General features: G+C 38.8%; 1 protein-coding gene across 1 annotated transcript in view; it reads left to right on the top strand.

The window, feature by feature from the left end:
- Positions 1-1,844: 1,844 nt before the first annotated feature.
- Positions 1,845-18,553, top strand: part of SAR1B (secretion associated Ras related GTPase 1B) — a 29,750-nt gene continuing 13,041 nt past the window's right edge. Inside the window, exons 1-3 of the mRNA XM_025433126.2 lie at positions 1,845-2,002; positions 12,558-12,633; positions 17,479-17,598. Coding sequence (XP_025288911.1) covers positions 12,576-12,633; positions 17,479-17,598 — 178 coding nt within the window. The 5' untranslated portion in view covers positions 1,845-2,002; positions 12,558-12,575. The remainder of the gene's footprint in view (positions 2,003-12,557; positions 12,634-17,478; positions 17,599-18,553) is intronic.

The raw sequence follows: 18,553 nt of genomic DNA, 5'->3' as shown, positions 1-18,553 counted from the left end.
GTGGCGCAGCGGTTTGGCGCCTTCCTTTGGCCCAGGGCGCGATCCTGGAGACCTGGGATCGAATCCCACGTCGGCTCCCGGTGCATGGAGCCTGCTTCTCCCTCTGCCTGTGTCTCTGCCTCTCTCTCTCTCTCTCTGTGTGACTATCATAAGTAAATGAAAAAAAAAAAAAAAAAGAAAAACAACTTCCTCTAGCTCAGATCAATGGACTCTAGGGAAATTCTTCAATATCTCTCCTTTTTTAAATATTTTATTTGACACAGAGAGTACAAGCGGGGGAGCTCAGGCAAGGAGAGAGAGGGAGAGGCAGACTCCTCACTGAGTGGAGAGCCAATGCAGGACTCGATCCTAGGACCCCAGAATCATGACCTGAGCTACAGGCAGACACTTAACTGACTAAGCCACCCAGGGGCCCAATTCTTTAATCTCTTGAGAACAAAAATATACCTAGGAGTTTTTCATTTATGAATGGATCACTTGTTCATATGAACTGATCACTTACTGTTTGCCAAGCACTGGAAACAGGTTTAAGAGAGGAATAAGCAGATATGGTTCCTCACCTTAGGAAGCTTACAGAATGTCTGTTGGGGGAGACTTTACACAAATACATATTTACTTGGGCAATTATAAGGTAACTTGAATGATAATAGGCTAATTGTACGGTTGCTGGGAAAACCATATGGGGAGGCAGGTTGTTTTTGTTCTTTTTCAAAAGATATTATTTATTTGACAGAAAGAGAGAGAGACAGAACACAACAGGCAGAGGGAGAGAAGCAGGTTCCCAGCCAAGCAAGGAGCCCAATGTGAGGCTCCACCCCAGGACCCTGGGATCATGACCTGAGCTGAAGGCAGATGCTTAACCGAGCCACCCAGATGACCTGAGATTTTTGGGTTTGGTTTTTTTTTTTTTTTTTTTTTAAGATTTTATTTATTTATTTATTTATTTGAGAGAGAGAGTAGGAGGGGGTGGTTGTGCAAGAGGAATAGAGGGGGAGGGAAAGAATCTCAAGCTGACTCCCGACTAAGCATGAAACCCTCTGTGGGGCTGATCTCAAAACACTGAAATTATGACCTGAGGGGAAATTAAGAGTGGGAAGCAAAATGGACTGAGCCACACAGACATCCCTAGGAGGGAGGTTTTGATGAGAGAGGGCTATCCGTGTTGAAATCTGAAGAGTGGGTATGACATAGATGGAGAGGAGAGGTGTAGAAAATTTGTTCTGGCAGAAGAAATGGCAAATGTGAAGGGAAGACACTAGGATAAGGCATTTCCTGAGGCTGCAGTAGAAAGGGGGAGATTCAGCTTGAGCAAGTTATATAGGTTTTTATTCTATGGAATAACCTATTCCTTAACCCCCAAACAGCTCCTCCTCTGTCCCCATTACCTAGAAACCTGACTTAAAGCAATTTGGAGAGCATCACACTTCCATTCAAGGCACCCAGCTATCCTTATTTAAACACATTTAAGGAAGGTAACATGAATCCATTAGTAAAGAACAGCAGAATCAAGACAGTCTTGTTTAGCTCAAAACCTAGCATCTAACACGTTATCTAGCACATAATTACGTTTTGTAAGTTGTGAATTCAAGAAACAGGTGTACTTTAAAATATATATATTTTTAAATGTAGTATTTTTAAGAAAAGATGTCATGGATAATGTTCCTAAGCTACGGACCCGCGTTTCCTTCTCTGCCCAGGCCCTCGGGCCCCTGCAGGCCTTTGGGGGCGGGGGGCGGGGGCGGACGTGGGGAGACCAGGTCGCGGGAAGGCTGGCTCCAGGCAGCAGACGCGCTCCGCCGGGGCACTGGCGGCGGAACCGCGAGGAGGCGGAACTTTAGGCTCGTGGAACTGTAGCCCTGCGGACCATTGCGAGGGAGGCACACCCCCGGCCCGGAAGTCGCTGACGGGAGCTGGTGCTTCGGCAGCCATCGCGCTTTGCAGTTCGATCTAGGAGGGTGTAGGGCAGACGCCAGGCGAGGAATTGCGACCTCTCCGTTCGCTGGTGAGTGGTAGTCTCTTCCGCCGGTGGCACCGGCAGGCGGCAGCTGTGGGTCCCAGGGAAGGTGTCTGTTTCGGGCCTGAGCCCATCGGGGCCCCTGCTGGTGGCCAGGCGAAAGGGGGTCTCTGTTTTCGTGTCCGGAATCGGGCGGCACTCAAGCGGAACGGGTTCCTTTCCTGCTCTGCGGTGGTCGCGCTCAGAGTCCTCTGGATAGGACACCTGCTTCTGTCAGACGGTGGCATTGCAGGAAAGGACGGGATGACTTTAAGCTGCACACGAGCCCTTCCTTCCCTTCGTCCTCAGTTTACTCACCTGGTCAGGTGAAGGTGAAGGTGCAGGTACAGGGGATCACTGACAGCTCGAGAGCCCGTGACGCGGTGTTTTCGGTTCTCCTCCTTAGTTTGGGGGCAAAGTGAGCTCCCTGACTAGTACGAGTTAGCGTCCGGCCATAGCCCAAGGCCAGCAGAGTGGGGGAACAGATAAACTGTCGGGGGGAAACTAATGATTCATAAATTTTTCCAAGATTTTTGAACAACATAGAAATTTGTTTTGACAACGGCTGAAACTCTGACCTCATTGGCCGAAAGAACCAAACTCATTAGGAACGTAAGGTATTTGGTACATTGGGCAAAACAGTGAGGGAAATTTTTTTTTTTTTTTTTTTAAGATTTTATTTAGGGCAGCCCGGGTGGCTCAGCGGTTTAGCGCCGTCTTCAGCCCAGGGCCTGATCCTGGAGTCCTGGGATCGAGTCCCGTGTTGGCTCCCTTCGTGGAGCCTGCTTCTCCCTCTGCCTGTGTCTCTGCCTCTCTCTCTCTCTTTCTCTCTCATAAATAGATAAATAAAATCTTTTAAAAAATTATTTATTTTTTCATGAGAGACACAGAGGCAGTGACCTAGGCAGAGGGAGGAGCAGGCTCCCCGCAGGCAGCCAGATGTGGGACTCGATTCCAGGACCCCGGGATCACGCCCTGAGCCAAAGGCAGACTCTCAACCACTGAGCCACCCAGGTATCCCTGAGGGAATCCTTTTAACTTGAAAAATTAAACCTAGTATTATTTGCATATTCATCTGTCAAGCTCAGTGTTACCCCGTATCTTACTCTAAACAATATCCTAGGTTCAGTGTTAAAATTCCAGTTAAGAGTATGAAAGTAAACATTTACTGACTGTCTCCTTTCTGTGAGGTACTAGCCATTCGCACAACAATCCACTAAGGAAGGTAATGGTATCCTCTCTATTTTACAGGTGAGGAATAAGGAAAAATTACAATTTGTCAATAATTAGTGGTGCAGACATAACACAGAAGCAGGATTTATATTCATTACCAAAATATCTTGAACTTTAAAAAATTAATGTTATAGTTCAATGGCATTTTCTGAGTTTGCAGAAGAGCAATGTTTTGCTTTTATTTTAGAAATGTTAGAGAAGGGGCACCTGGGTGGCTAACTTGGTTAAGCCTCTGTCTTTTGCTCAGGTCCTGATCCTAGGATCCTGGTATCCAGTCCTGCATCAGCAGCCCCCCACCCCAGCCCTGGAACCTGCTTCTCTCTCTCCCTGTCTCCTCCCCCCCTGCTCATGCTCTCTGTTACCCAAATAAATAAAATCTGAAAGAAAAAAAAGAAATTTTAGAGAAGCATTGTTAGTAATTACAAAGATTAGCAGTTGAAAAAAGTACATTTTAACTATCCTTTCCTTGCACTTGAAGCAGGAATTGAGACAAGAGATTAGGCTATCAGAAATGAAAATCACTGCCACATTATTTGAAGCTTATAAATCAGAATTCTGTAGTAATGATTCATTAGTTCTCCACCCTCTTCTTTAAGTATACTTGGTTGATACTCATTTAAATGATTTCTCTGCAAAACATTACTAAGCAAATACCTTTAAAATCACGTGTTTGAAAATATTCTCTTGGAAGTGATGAACCACTAAATTCTTCTCCTGAAACCCAGATTGCACTCTGTTAAATACCTAGAATTTAAATAAAAATTTGAAAAGAAAAAGGAAACTTTCTTTCTCTTGTGTATAGCTTTTAGAACAGTTTCAATTAGGAGTATTTTAAGGGGGCGCCCTGGCTGGCCCAGTTGGTGGGGTATGCTACTCTTGATCTTGGGGTTATGAGTTCAAGGCCCACACTGGGCCTAGAGCATTTTTAGAAAAGTATTTTAAGGATGGAATTTGACACTGCTTATATCTATACATTCATTTTCTTAATTCAGTATAGGCAAATTCAATCCTCAGACTTAAAACTTTATTCATAGTGTTCTTTCCTTTCTCACTCTTAAAAAAATTCTATATATGTCACAGATTTAACCTTTCTTTTTTTTTTTAAACCTTTCAATTGAATGTCACTTTTCCCCAAAAGAAACTTGCGTTTGTACTTTTTGTTGATTAAATGGAACCAAAGGTATAACTCCATTACTATGATTGCTATGCATTCAGTCATAAAAATGTTCTTTTGAGTTTTGTATTTTGTATTCACTGTTTCAAAACTTTAAGGGCTGTAGAAAGAAAATCTAACAGTTCTACTGAAGAGTATTTATAAGGCAGAATTGTCTTGAAACATTCAACATTGTTACTCTCCATCCTTAGTAATGCACAGGGCCTTGCTGAAATTTTATAAAACATGGTCAAGCAGAGCTTGGCATTGTATTTCTAGTACTATTCGAATTTTATATAAATAAAGTTTGGGGTTTGAATTTCAATTTAGTTGGAATGCCACCTTATATTGTGTAGTATTCAAAATGTCTTCAGGTACATTATCATAATTGATCAATCTTAAAACTGTGAGGCCGATAGTATTCCCATTATAAGTAAGAAGAAATTGGAGCTCAGAAAGATTAGTTTTCCCAGAGTAATAGTACCTCAAAAGATGCATATTAAATCCAGATTTTCATTTTTTTAAGGTTTTTTATTTTCACTTTTTTAAAAGATTATATTTATTTATTCATGAGAGACACAAAGAGAGAGGCAAAGACATAGAGGGAGAAGCAGGCTCCACGCAGGGAGCCCCATGCAGAACTCGATCCTAGGTCCTGAGATCACCACCCGAGCTGAAGGCAGACGCTCTGCCACTGAGCTACCCAGGCATCCCTAAATCCAAATTTTTTTTTTTTTAAGATTTTATTTATTTATTCATGAGACACAGAGAGGCAGAGAGAGAAGCAGTCTCCGTGCACGGAGCCCGATGTGGGACTTGGTCCCGAATCCTGGGATCACTCCCTGAGCCAAAGGCAGATACTCAACCGCTGAGCCACCCAGGCGTCCCTAGATCGAGATTTTTAAATTCTTAGGATAAGTACTTACTTTCCCCATAGCTCTACCACCCTTTGCTTCCTGAAGTTAATAATGTATTATTTCTACAGTGCTACTCTGGTATTATATTTGCCTTTTTAGGTTATTGGAGCTTTTATTTTTATTTATATTTTAATAATAGCTTTCTTGAAAGATAGTTCACATTTCATAAAATTTATCCTCTTAAAGTATACAATTCAGTGTTTTTGGTATATTCACAATGTTATGCAACCATCACCACTTTCTATTCCAGAACATTTTCGTCACCCAGAAAGAAACCCAGTACCTATTAGAAGTCACTCCCAGTTCCCCTTACCTCCCGTGTCTGACAACCACTAACTGACAACTTACATGTTCAGGACATTTCATGTAATGGAATTTCATATAAACTTAAACTTTCATTTGAAAGTTTAATGGAAGAAGACTTTAAGAAGTTATTTGTCATCTGAGAGGTTCTGCTCCATTATAATCTTTTGTACTGATTTTCATGTTACAGGAGTAGATCACTTTTCTAATCTGCATAGGCACTTTTCCTGTTTGTTGTTCATGCAATAAATAAATCTGCTGACGTGTATATGTTTCCTTATTCTTGACCTTTGCTTTTCACATGTCTAATAGTGTATTCATGATGTTGTGTAACCTGTTCTCAGGGCTCGGATATCTGTTTGTGGCTATGTAACTTTTATTCTTAGTTGGGCATTTTTACTTCTACATTAAAATGATTAATGCTTCCCACCTTGTTTTAAGATTCTTAGAAACCATGGCTTTATAGAAATATAAATATCTCATTATATTCTAAATAAAGTTTCTCTGTATATGTTATTGAATTATTTTTCTAGGGACAAATTTTATAACAGCAAATGTGGACATCTTTATGCAAAAAATCTTTTTTTCTTCAAGGCTCACCCATTCCACTCCTTCAGTCTCACAGCTCTCACCTCCTAAAAATCATCTTCAGTGAGGACTTTTTTTTTTTAAGTAAATTCTATCCCCAATGTGAGATTCAAACTTATAACTCCGAGATCAAGAATCACATTCTCCCCTGAATAAACCAGCTAGGTACCCTTCCAATGAGGACTTTGTCACTTGATTCAGTGTTGCTTCCTCTAGCCCTCCATTCTTCTAGGTAATTCTGCTGTCAACTTGGACAGTAGACCATATAGCCTGGCTTCCCCTTTCACTCCAGTTTCCTTCAGCTCTCTGTGCCAGACCCAGGCCTTGGAATTGTCACTACCCAGACCTGATCCTCTTGAATTTTTGAACCTTACATTCTCCAGTTTGCTGACACAATTCTGCTCGCCTTTCACTTTTCTATGACTGTCTATAGTTGCTTTTCAATAAGATTTTTCCCCCTATTCTCTTCTGTGAGAAGCCTACCTTTGCTCCCCAGTTTATCCCCACATACTAGCTGCCTTTATACCTTTTTTACACAGCCTGAATTTTTGATCAAATCACTTCAGCCTCTCACTAGTACTCTCAAATTCCTGTTCCCCTTGTCTTTTTTCATTCCTAATCCCTATTCATTCCATGTGCTGTGAAGCAGATCCTCCCTGGGAGGTGAGGGTGGCAGGGAGAAGGGGAGGTTGGAAATCCATGCAGTGCAGATGGGCAGTGCTATGAATGTTTTTCAGCCCTAGCCAAGCACTTGCCTCTTTTTAGCAGTCTTTTAACTTGATCTTTTCCCCACAATAGCTATAGCTATTCAGATCCTCACTCTGCTCCTCCGAAAATTCTCTATACCCCTTCTTCACTTCTAGAGTCTGATTCCTGATACCTCCACTGTACATTCCCCTGACCTCCTTCGTTCCATTCTTAGAGGAGATGTTCTCAGCCCTGGCTTCTCTTGAGACTTTCCCCCTTTTGCTTAATTCCTTCCTTCCCTTTCTTTCTCATCTTTAACCTCTCCGTTTCCGCTAGCTCCTTCTTACCAACATATTTAGCCTTCCTTAGGAAGAAAATCCCCTCCATCATACCATTTCAGACTCTTTGAAAGAGGAATCTTGCCTTACTATCTCCACCTATTGACCTTCTGTCCTATTCACTTCTCCATAATAATAGCAACCAGGTATTAAGTACTTATTTTGTGCATTTTATCTCATTTAATCTTTATAACACCCTGAGAGAGTTTGCTAAAGAAACTAGCTTGTTCCAAGGTCACATAGTTAATGACTCCTCAAGACCTAGCTCTGCTGTGCTTTAAGTAGTACTGGCTTTAGTCTCTCCTGGACTACTGCTCTGCTGTGGGCTGCTCATGCTCTCAGCAGTTATCTCCTTGTCACTAAGCAAGCTGTGACAACTCTGCAGTAGTACTTGATGGAGAACTTCTTTCCACTTTGCCACTGTCTCTTCTAGTTTTTTTTTTTTTTTTTTTTTTTTTTTGATTTGAGGGAGAGCACAAGTGGATGGAAGGGCAGAAAGGGAGAAGCAAACTCCTTGCTGAGCAGGGAGCCTGATACGGGGATTGATCCAAGGACCCCGGGATTATGACCTAAACTGAAGGAAGACACTTAACCAACAGAGCCACACAAATGCCCCTCTTCTAATTCTTCTATCCTTGCTGGGTTCTGTTGGTTCTCCCACCCTTCTGTGTCCTTTAACAACCATCTCAAGTGAAAACTCCTTTCTTCCATACCATTTGACTGGTGCTTAAAGCAGGAGGCCTTTAGGCAGAGTTGGTGGCAGAAATTCTGATGTTGGTTGGGAAGGAGAATGGACAGAGATTGTAAGGTGGTAATGTATAGGTCACCAGTAGTGAATGGCAAGTGGTTTACTTTGAACCAGGGAAAGCTACAAGTGGAAAAGATTTAAGCTCATAAAGGGGCCAGAGGTACACAGTGGAAGTTCTGGAATACTAGACCAGGAATTGGAATCATTTCTCAGCTCCCTTGGCTCTATCCACAGGTATAGGGTGGCCATATAATGTCACACCTAATCAGCATGCTTTCAAGAGTGAAAGGAAGCACTATTAATAATTGTACTGAAATAACTTTGCTGAGACCATCCCCAGCAGGCCAGGAGTTATAGTCACCCTGACTATGCAACAAGTCAACTCTAGATGACATTTTCATGAAACCACTCTGAAGAGGGTCTACAGACTGGTACAAACAAAATTTGAGGTTAAGATGTTGGGGAATGTGATTTAAGGTTCTTCATTAAGTAGCTCCTATAGGAATTAAAGAAAGCTTGAGACTGCAGAAATTGATAGAGCTGGGGAATAACTAACTGGATGTGGGATGTGAGAGAGAAGGAGGAATTACATGTCAGAGTTATAAGCTGGAGTGATTCAAAAAATAGTATGTAACCATTTAAACAAATTTAAGGGCAGCCCAGGTGGCTCAGCGGTTTAGCGCCGTCTTCAGCCCAGGGCCTGATCCTGGAGACCCAGGATCGAGTCCCATGTCAGGCTCCCTGCATGGAGCCTGCTTCTCCGTCTGCCTGTGTCTCTGCCTCTCTCTCTCTCTCTCTCTCTCTCTCTCTGTCTCTCTGTCTCTCTTGAATAAATAAATAAAACCTTTAAAAAATTAAAAAAATAAAAATAAACAAATGTAAGCCTTTAAAACTGTTTGTTATAAAGTTACTACAATGTAAGAGAAAGGGAATGGACCTGGAAGTCAGAAAGACTCAAGTTTGAATTTAGATGTGCCAATAACTAATGCTTCAGTTTTAGTTACTTTAACTTCAGTTCCTTTTGTAAAATGGGAACAGTAATGTATTTATTTACTTTGGGGCCCAGTCAGTAAAGCATGTGATTCAGTAGAGCCACTAAAGCACTCAACTCTTGATTTCAGGACCCACAATGGGCATGGAGCCTACTTAGAAAAAAATTAATAATAAGGTATTCACTTTGAAAGGTTGTTTGGGGGTACCTGGGTGGCTCAAATGGTTAAGCATCTACCTTCTGCTCAGATCGTGATCTCAGGGTCCTGAGATCAGGCCCCACATTGGGCTGCCTGCTCAGTGGAGAGTCTCCTCCCTCCTCATCTGCCCCTCTCTCCACTCATGCTCTTATCTTTCTCTGAAATAAATGAAATCTTTTTAATTCTTTTTTTTTTTTTTTTTTATTTACTCATGAGAGACATACAAAGAGAGAGAGAGAGAGAGGCAGAGACACAGGCAGAGGGAGAAGCAGGCTCCATGCAGGGAGCCTGACGTGGGACTCGATGGCGGACCTCCAGGATCACACCCTGGGCTCAGGGCGGCGCTAAACCGCTGAGCTACCCGGCTGCCCAATAAAATATTTTTAAAAAAAGAAAGAAAGGTTGTTAGTGTGTTTAGTGTGACATACACAAAGTACCTAGTCATGTAGGCTACATGGTAGAAGAAATAACAGCAGCTAACATCGAATGCTTCCTCCATGTCAGATGTTAAGTGTTTTGTCTAGTAATGGATTTAATCTTCACAGCCATCTCAGGGAGCTACTGTTATCCCCAGTTTACAGGTAAGGAAATTGAAGTAATTTGCCTAAGGTAGATAATAAGTGGTAAAGTCCTGGTTCCATAGCTCTTGTTTTCAACCTCTTGACAAATCATAATGCTCATAGGGGTAGATGCTAATTTTTGCTTTATTAAATCAAAAGACTGATTCATTATTGTTTCTTATGTCTATATGTTATAGGTAGCAAGCATGAAGACCAAACGCCTAAATTTAGTCTCAGATTGGTTTTTCATTCTGACTCATTGCCTCCCTTGTGAGCACCTGTGGACTGACTCGAAGTTTGCAGTCCCTTAAACTGTCCCATCATTTCACAGTACCTGACTTTTTGCTGTCCCCACTTAGTTTCACACCTCTGCACAAAGTACAACAGCTACTTAGCAAACTCTTATTGAATCTTCAAGATTCAGGCTGAACATCATCCAAAAAATGTTTCCTTAGCTACAGTTTGTTGCCTCTGTAGAACTGTGGTAATGGACTCTGGATGTAGAGACAAGGAAGTCTGTTTTTCTCTTTTTCTATACAGAGCATAATGTACATTTGTGAGCATACCATCCCCCTTCCTACTGCTTTACTTCTTCTTATTCTGATTTCATGCTGTTATGATCATTAATCCCCTAATAGCTTCTGATTTACAACATGAGTAGTTCTTTTTCTTTGTGTTTGTATAAGTTTTGAAATTCTAATTCTTTTTTTTTTTGAAATTCTAATTCTATAGGGTAAGTTATTACCATCCTAGATAATATCATCATACTCAGTTTTTTTTTTATCATACTCCGTTTTAACATTTTTGTTGAATTACATTTGTGTAGCTAACTTACTCCTAGACTATAACCTTTTCAAGAGAAAGAGCCATGTTTATCATCAATGTTTTAATCCCCTATGGTGTCTAGCTCAGGACCTTGGACATAATATGAACTTGGTAATCATTATTGAATTAAGTAAAATGTCTCAGTATACCAGTACTTTATTTGATTATCTACAGTAAAAATTATGATTCTCTTTGAAAAACCTGTATCTTACCTAAAAATCTTCAGAAAAGCCACTTGTATATATTTTCTGTGACTACATGTTTCAATTTCTACATGACCTAGAATAATAATAGAATGAGTTATAATTTTCAACTTAAGTAAAATAAGAACTTCTGAGGTACTGGATTCTTCCATATACATGTGTCTCTTCTAGTTCTCATTCTTGTGATACTAACACATGAAACTTCATAATTTGTGAGTCATTCTCAGTCAGGAATGGACTGGTTCCAAGAGCAAAATTTTGCTCTTGCTAGTTCATGTAAGGGGATGGAAGAGAGGTGAGGCTATTGCCTGGATCCAGGGAATCCCCTAGTAAATACTTCTAAGCCTCCTAAAACTGCAGGTAGGTTGTCTCTTTTGTTTCTCAGTCTCAAGGCAATGTAATCTCTTAACACCTTATCCTCTAGCAATTCTGAGTTTGGTGGGCCTGTCTGGATCAAAATTGGCAGCCCCCTGACAGAGAGGTGGTTAAAGAAAGCAGTGTTGTATGTCACACTTTGTCTAAAGAATGTCAAAGAGAGAAGAACCTCTGAAATTGTTTGGACTTGTTTAGGCTCAATTTTTGGGCCTGGGTTCTATTTAGCTCTAGAAAATGAACTTTGTTGATCTGAAAGTGTATTTTTGTATATGTGATTTTTCATTTCTCGAGGATTTTTTCCCTCTTTTTTCCATATTAGCTTTATTAGTTATCAAGCACATATCAAGTAAATGCTAAACTGAATTATACTCTGCATTTTCTACTGTGATTTAAGAAAAATGGTTTTTAACATTCAGTAATATAGTTAAAATTTGAAAAAGGTCCAGAAAGTTTACAAACCCAGAAATTTACCTGGTACCATTTTGCTACAAAAGACCAAAAGTAACAGAAAGAAACAGAAAAGGTTTTTACTCCACATAGGTATAATTAGACCCAGAAACTTACTTCATTATCATAAACTTCTTTTTACAGCTCTTTGCACTTCTTCCCCTATTCTAAGGTTTTGGTAAATCTGTTATAGGTTGATCACATAGATTTCATTTAACTTACTGTTGAATACAGATTATTTCCAAAATTTTTCCTACATAATGCTTTGAATAACATCTTTATACATAACAATGTCCCTATTTAGGAGAATTTCTAAAAGTAGATTCTTGGGGGCCACCCGACTCCTCATCTCAGCTCAGGCATGGATCTCAGGGTTGTGAGTTAAAGCCCCACATTAGGCTCCACAGTGGGCGTGGAGCTTACGTAAAATTAATTAATTAACTTAAAAGTAAAATTCTTGGGTCAAACAGTATAACTAACATGTTACTGCTGAATTAATTGTTAAAAAGATTTGTACCAATTTATACTGCCACTAACTGCTTCTCTTACCACATCTTTTCCAGTTCTGGCTGTTACAATTAATTTTCGTGTTTGCTACTCTGACTGGCAAAGAATGGTCTCTAGTTCCTTTTTTTTTTTTTTTTAATTAAAAAAATTATTTTAGTTTGTTTTCTTAAAAATGGAAAGAGATCTTTTACTTTTTTGTCTTTCTTTTCTTTTTTTATGTAAGCTCCACACCCAACATGAGGATTGAACTCAGAACCCTAAGGTCAAGAGTCACATCTTCTACCAACCAAGCCAGCCAGGCACCCCACTAGTTTGTATTTTAATGGCATTTTGTTTTTTATGCATCAATCTATGTCCGATTAGAACACCCTGGTTAAAAATGGCTAACTACTTATAGTAAGGTTGTTGTAGGATTTTTTACTCAGAGTTCATGTTTAATATTGTAGGTGTTTAATGTTGACTACTGAATTCAAAACTCTTTCTTTTCCAGACCCTGTAAGATTTGGATATGTCCTTCATATTTGACTGGATTTACAGTGGTTTCAGCAGTGTTCTACAGTTTTTAGGTAATGTTGGCCCTTTTTTCTCTACTGTTATCCCATTTATTCCTACTTAAATAAAAGTGCTTATTTGTCTGAAGCTTCTTTATATAGAACCCAGTAGTTGCAAATGTGGGCTTTGAAATCATACAAATGAAAAAGAAAAAAAAAAAAAGAAATCATACAAATGTGTTCAGTTACTCGTTGTATCCCTTTTAATTATGTAATCTTGGGTACATTACTTTCTCCGCCTTAGCTTTGTTTCCTTATCTGTAAATTAAAAATAATTCCTACACCTTAAGGTTGTTGATAGGAATATTATTTACAGGAATAGCTACCTTTGATTAGCCAGTTTACCTAAGTGCTTTTAGATACTTTATCTCATTTAATCCTCGCAGGATTCTCTGCACTATTTTTGTTATTATAAAACGCACTTCCATAAAGTGCCTTGCATATCATAACTGGCAGCATATCATCTTCTTTTTTTTTTTTTTTAAAGATTTTATTTATTCATGAGAGAGAGAGAGAGAGAGGCAGAGACACGGAGACACAGGCAGAGGGAGAAACAGGCTCCATGCAGGGAGCCTGATGTGGGACTCGATCCCAGGTCTCCAGGATCACAGCCTGGGCTGAAGGCGGCACTAAACCGCTGAGCCACCCCGGCTGCCCAGCATATCATCTTCTAAATGAGACTTGTATACCCAGCAATTCTGACTAGAGATTTTCCTCTCTTTATAGATTTTGTTTTCTTTATAGATTTTAAAAAGGAAAAATCTTAGCATCTCATTCTCTTAACACTCTTCTCACATTTTCCAATGAAACAAGCTTTTGATTAACTTTTATGTTACAACGTACACAATTTTATTATTGTAGTAATTAATGAAGATATTTCCAGTCTCCTATTTTCAAATCATGCCCTAAGTTTAGTCTCCATGTAATCATCATCTTGAACTAGAACAAAGAGAAGCATTTCATATAATTACAGAGTTGTCAACATAATTCCTAACTGGCCACAACCATACTAAGGAATTATTATCTCCTATATAAATAGTTCTTTTTCCACAACATCTTAACAAAGGAAATAAATTTTGCTTGGAAAATACACATTTTGTTTGATTACTACATATTAAAAGGATAAAAATGTAAGATCAAATTTTGTCGATCTATTTTTATATCTTATTTGGACCTCAATGTTTGCACATTTTTTAAAAAACAAGGTTTCTTTTTTTTCCTTTTTAAAATTCCTCACATTTTTTTTTATTTATTTATTTTTTAAATATTTTATTTATTTATGATAGACATAGAGAGAGAGGCAGAGACTCTCTCTCTCTGTATGTGTGTCTATCAAAAATTCCTCACATTTTATACTGTCACTCTACCACGGGTCAAATATCAGATCTCTCTACACTACCTCCTCAAGAATTCTTTAATATTTTTATCAGACCAGGGACACCTGGGTGGCTCAGCGGTTTAGCACCTGCCTTTGGCCCAGGGCGTGATCCTGGAGTCCCAGGTTTGAGTCCCACATCGGGCTCTCTCATGAATAAATAAATAAATAAAATCTTTAAAATATATATATTTTTTAATCAGATCGAGATATTTTGTTACATATTTGCAACAATTGAGTCAGAAATAAACATTTTCAATTTCATTATACTGGGATAACCTTAGTTGTAACAAGTTGGTATCTATATCTCAGTTTATAGAAATACTAATCTATGCTAAACTATGTTGAAAGAGCAAAATAAATTGCCGCCTAAGCAGGAGCAAAAGGTTAATAGGACTAATACTAGGAGGCAGTGTAGAGAAATGAAATAAACCAAAGCTTTGGCATCAGGCATGGTTTTAAATCTCAGATCTAACTTCAGCATTTGAGCAAGTTTAACTCTGAGCCTTTGTTTCCATCTGTAAAAAAGAAGATAATAATGTTTACTTCAAAGAATTATTTTCAAGATTAAATAATGTGTAGCAGTTTGCTTAACAGTGCCTATCACAAAATAAGAATTTAGTCCAACTCACTTGAAAGATTAAAGTTTAAACGTTCTAGGTGTTCCTTTTGGAATCTTATCTAGTGCACTTTTACTACTTAAAAGGATAACAAGATTGATTGTGATTGCACTGGTTGAAAACAATCTGTGTAGAAACGTTTTAAGAAATAGAAATGTCAGGGCACCTGGATGGCTCAGTCAGTTAAGTGTCTGCCTTCAGCTCAGGTCATAATTGCAGGGTCCTAGGATTGAACCCCACATGTAGCCACCTACTTAGCAGGGAGCATGCTTTTCCCTCTCCCTCTGCTGCTCCCCCTGGTTGTGCTCTTTCTCTCTCAAATAAATAAATAAAATCTTAAAAAGAAATGTATAAAAAATTATTAGTCACAATTCATGATTAAATAAGAAATGTAGTATCCCAGCTCAAGGAAATATGGAAAACAATCCTGCCCTTAGGATCAAAACTCTTGGTCACTGGGTGATCAAAAGATTAGGACATCCTACAATTTACTTCTTAAGGTTCAATGTGGATAAAGAATTAGGTTTTATTTTGGCATGAACTTATTAAAAAATAGGTAGCCTGAATTACAACACCTAAAATCTTTAAAAGTTCATTCATTGATTGAGTAAATATATTTTGGGCTTGCTATTATGTCCCAGTCCTCATGTAATTCCATGGGTGTTGACAATTAAACACATGAAACATAAAGTTCAGTATTACCACATACCTTTTTTTTTTTTTTTTAAGATTTTATTTATTTATTCATGAGAGGCACAGACAGAGAGAGGCAGAGACACAGGCAGAGGGAAAAGCAGTCTTCATGCTGGGAACCCGACATGGGACTTGATCCTGGGTCTCCAGGATTACACCCTGGGCTGAAGGCGGCGCTAAACCACTGAGCCACCCAGGTTGCCCTCACATACCTCTTAGAATTTTCAAAAGCTAGGGCAGCCCGGGTGGCTCAGCGGTTTAGTGCCGCCTTCAGCCCAGGGCATGATCCTGGAGACCCGGGATCGAGTCCCACGTCGGGCTCCCTGCATGGAGCCTGCTTCTCCCTCTCCCTCTGCCTCTCTCTCTCATTCTCTCTCTCTCTCTCTGTGTATGTCTCATGAATAAATAAAGTTAAAAAAAAAAAAAGAATTTTCAAAAGCTAGATGTTGACAACACCAGAAACTGACAAGGATGTGGAGCAGCAGAATGTTCATTCACTGCTGGGAATGCAAAATGGTACAGACACTTTGGAAGATTGGGGGATTTTTTACAAAACTAGACATACTCTCACCATATAATCCAGCAGGTGTGCTCCTTGGTAGGTCCACACATGAACCTGCATATTGATGTTTTATAGCAGCTTCATTTATAATTGACAAAACTTGGAAGGAACCAAGATATCCTTCAGTAGGTGAATGGATAAATAAACTGGTTCATCCAGACAGTGGAGCATTACTTAACACTAAAAAGAAATGAGCTATCAAGCCATGAAAAGACATGGAGGAAGCTTAAATGCATATTACTAAGTGAAAGAAGCCAATCTTACAAGGCTACATACTGTCTGATTACAACTATATGACATTCTGACAAGGCAAAAAGGCAGAAATATGGAGACAGTAAAAAGATGAGTGGATGCTGGGGAGTGGGGACAGGGTGGGAAGAATAGGCGGAGCATACAGGATTTTTAGGGCAATGAAAATACTTTGTATGATAATTATAATGATGGATTTATGTCCTTATATGTGTGTCAAAATACAGAATATACAAACCAAGTGAGCCTTAAGGTAACTGAGCGATTATGATGTATCAGTGTAGATTCATTGCTGGTTAAAAATGTACCATTTTTGTGAGTGATGTTGATAAGGGGGAGGCTATATATGTGTGGGGACAAGAGGTATTTTGGAAATCTCTGTACCATCCTGTCAGTTTTGTTGTAAACCTAAAACTGCTCTGAAAAAAAGCCTTTAAAAAGAAAATAGGGATGCCTGGGTGGCTAGTGGTTGAGTGTCTGCCTTCGACTCAGGGTGTTATCCCAGGGTCCTGGGATCGAGTCCTGCATCAGGCTCCTCTTGAGGAGCCTGCTTCTCCCTCTGCCTGTGTCTCTGCCTCTCTCTTTCTGTGTCTCTCATGAATAAATAAAATCTTTAAAAAAATAAAATAAAGCTCAACTTGGAATTTCACAGGAAATTCCAAACTACTATATTGGTCAGTGTTCTTTTTTTCTGTCACTTCCTGTACCAGTACTTGCTTGATACATCCAAAATTATGTGCTTGGTTTCTTTGTTGCTGCTTTAGTTTTATGCAATCCCGTGAATAGTTTAACTGTATTCTCAGGGAAATTTGACAATGACCTAAGCATTTTATTGAAAAAACTCACTATGATTTTTATTGTCAAAACTGCTTAATTTATTTTTTGCCTATGGAAAATCTCCTTAATTTTCCTTTTGGTCTAGCTTCATAAATACATGAGGTCAAGTATTTTATCAGTGTTTCTCTAGTAGAGGACATTGATATTTATCCCTAAATTGTAAAGGGAATCAGCATTGTGGTTTTGCAGACAAGTTTAGGTAACACATTTAGTGACTGGGATGAAATTTAGTTTTAAAATGATGTAAAAAAAAAAAAAAAGATAAAAAAATAAAACGATGTGAATTAGCAAATCATGATATAGAATAACTCTTCAAAACTAAAACTAGAATAGAAATCCAGACTTTTTCAAGCAATTTATAAAATCTTAAAGTTCAAAAGGTGTTTCTTTATTAAAAAATCTAGAATAATTAGGAAAGGTATCTAAATATCTAACTGTAAATGTTAAGTTATTCTTTTATTCAAAGTCTTTTGTTTGGATAATCTCTGTCAGAATTTTGACTAATCATAGCTCTTACTCTACAGGATTATATAAGAAAACTGGTAAATTGGTATTTCTTGGATTGGATAATGCAGGAAAAACAACATTGCTACACATGCTAAAAGATGACAGACTTGGACAACATGTCCCCACGTTACATCCCAGTAAGTATATTCCCACATACAACATATTACATTATCAAGTGATACCACTTCATAGGCACTAACCAAAAACTTTTTGTTTTTTGGTGGGGTTTTTTGGTGAATAAATTATGATTTGACCTAGTCTTCAAATACTATAATAAATCATAGCTGATACACTCTACTCCCTGGGAGTATATATAGATCTTGAAATAATACTCCTATCTTATCAATTAGTACACCCTTCTCCAGCTAGAGGAATTAAAGTTACTGTCTCAGGGATTATAACATGATTGAGGTCTATCCAACCAAATACTGCTTAGGCTATAAATAGTTACCATTACCTTGTTCAGATAACTTCAGTTTCTTTCAGGTTTTAAAAGTGTACTTTTAATCTTTATTCAGTGGACAGGTTATATAGTCTTACACTTTGCTGGTAACTCTCAATTTATTAACCAGTTATTTTCTACTCAGAGAAACCTCAACAGTATCTGATATAAAGACTGTAGAATAATTCCAAAAAAAAAACAGGGCACATACTGATACATTTATAGAAAGCTTTAGAACAATTTGAAAGATAATTTACTGTGGTTTCTTTAAGAAAGACTACCTGAGGGGATCCCTGGGTGGCTCAGCAGTTTAGCACCTGCCTTTGGCCCAGGGCATGATCCTGGAGTCCCGGGATCGAGGGGGACTCCCTGCATGGAGCCTGCTTCTCCCTCTGCCTGTATTTCTCTCTCTGTGTGTGTCTCTCATGAATAAATAAAAATCTTAAAAAAAAAAAAAAAGAAAAAAAAAGAAAAAGAAAGACTACCTGAAAGACATTAATACTTAATATTGACTCTGTAACTCACTTAATACATACCATCCAGTATATAAAGTTATGTCATAATACTGTTCAAAAAAGTAAATGTTAAAGTGACAAAATTATTAGAACAGAAGCCTAACTTATAAATACCTGTGATAAATACCTGTAACC

Source organism: Canis lupus, chromosome 11 (genome assembly GCF_003254725.2).
Source record: "Canis lupus dingo isolate Sandy chromosome 11, ASM325472v2, whole genome shotgun sequence".
Classification (NCBI taxonomy): domain Eukaryota; kingdom Metazoa; phylum Chordata; class Mammalia; order Carnivora; family Canidae; genus Canis; species Canis lupus.
This window is presented reverse-complemented; position numbering and strand designations above follow the sequence as displayed.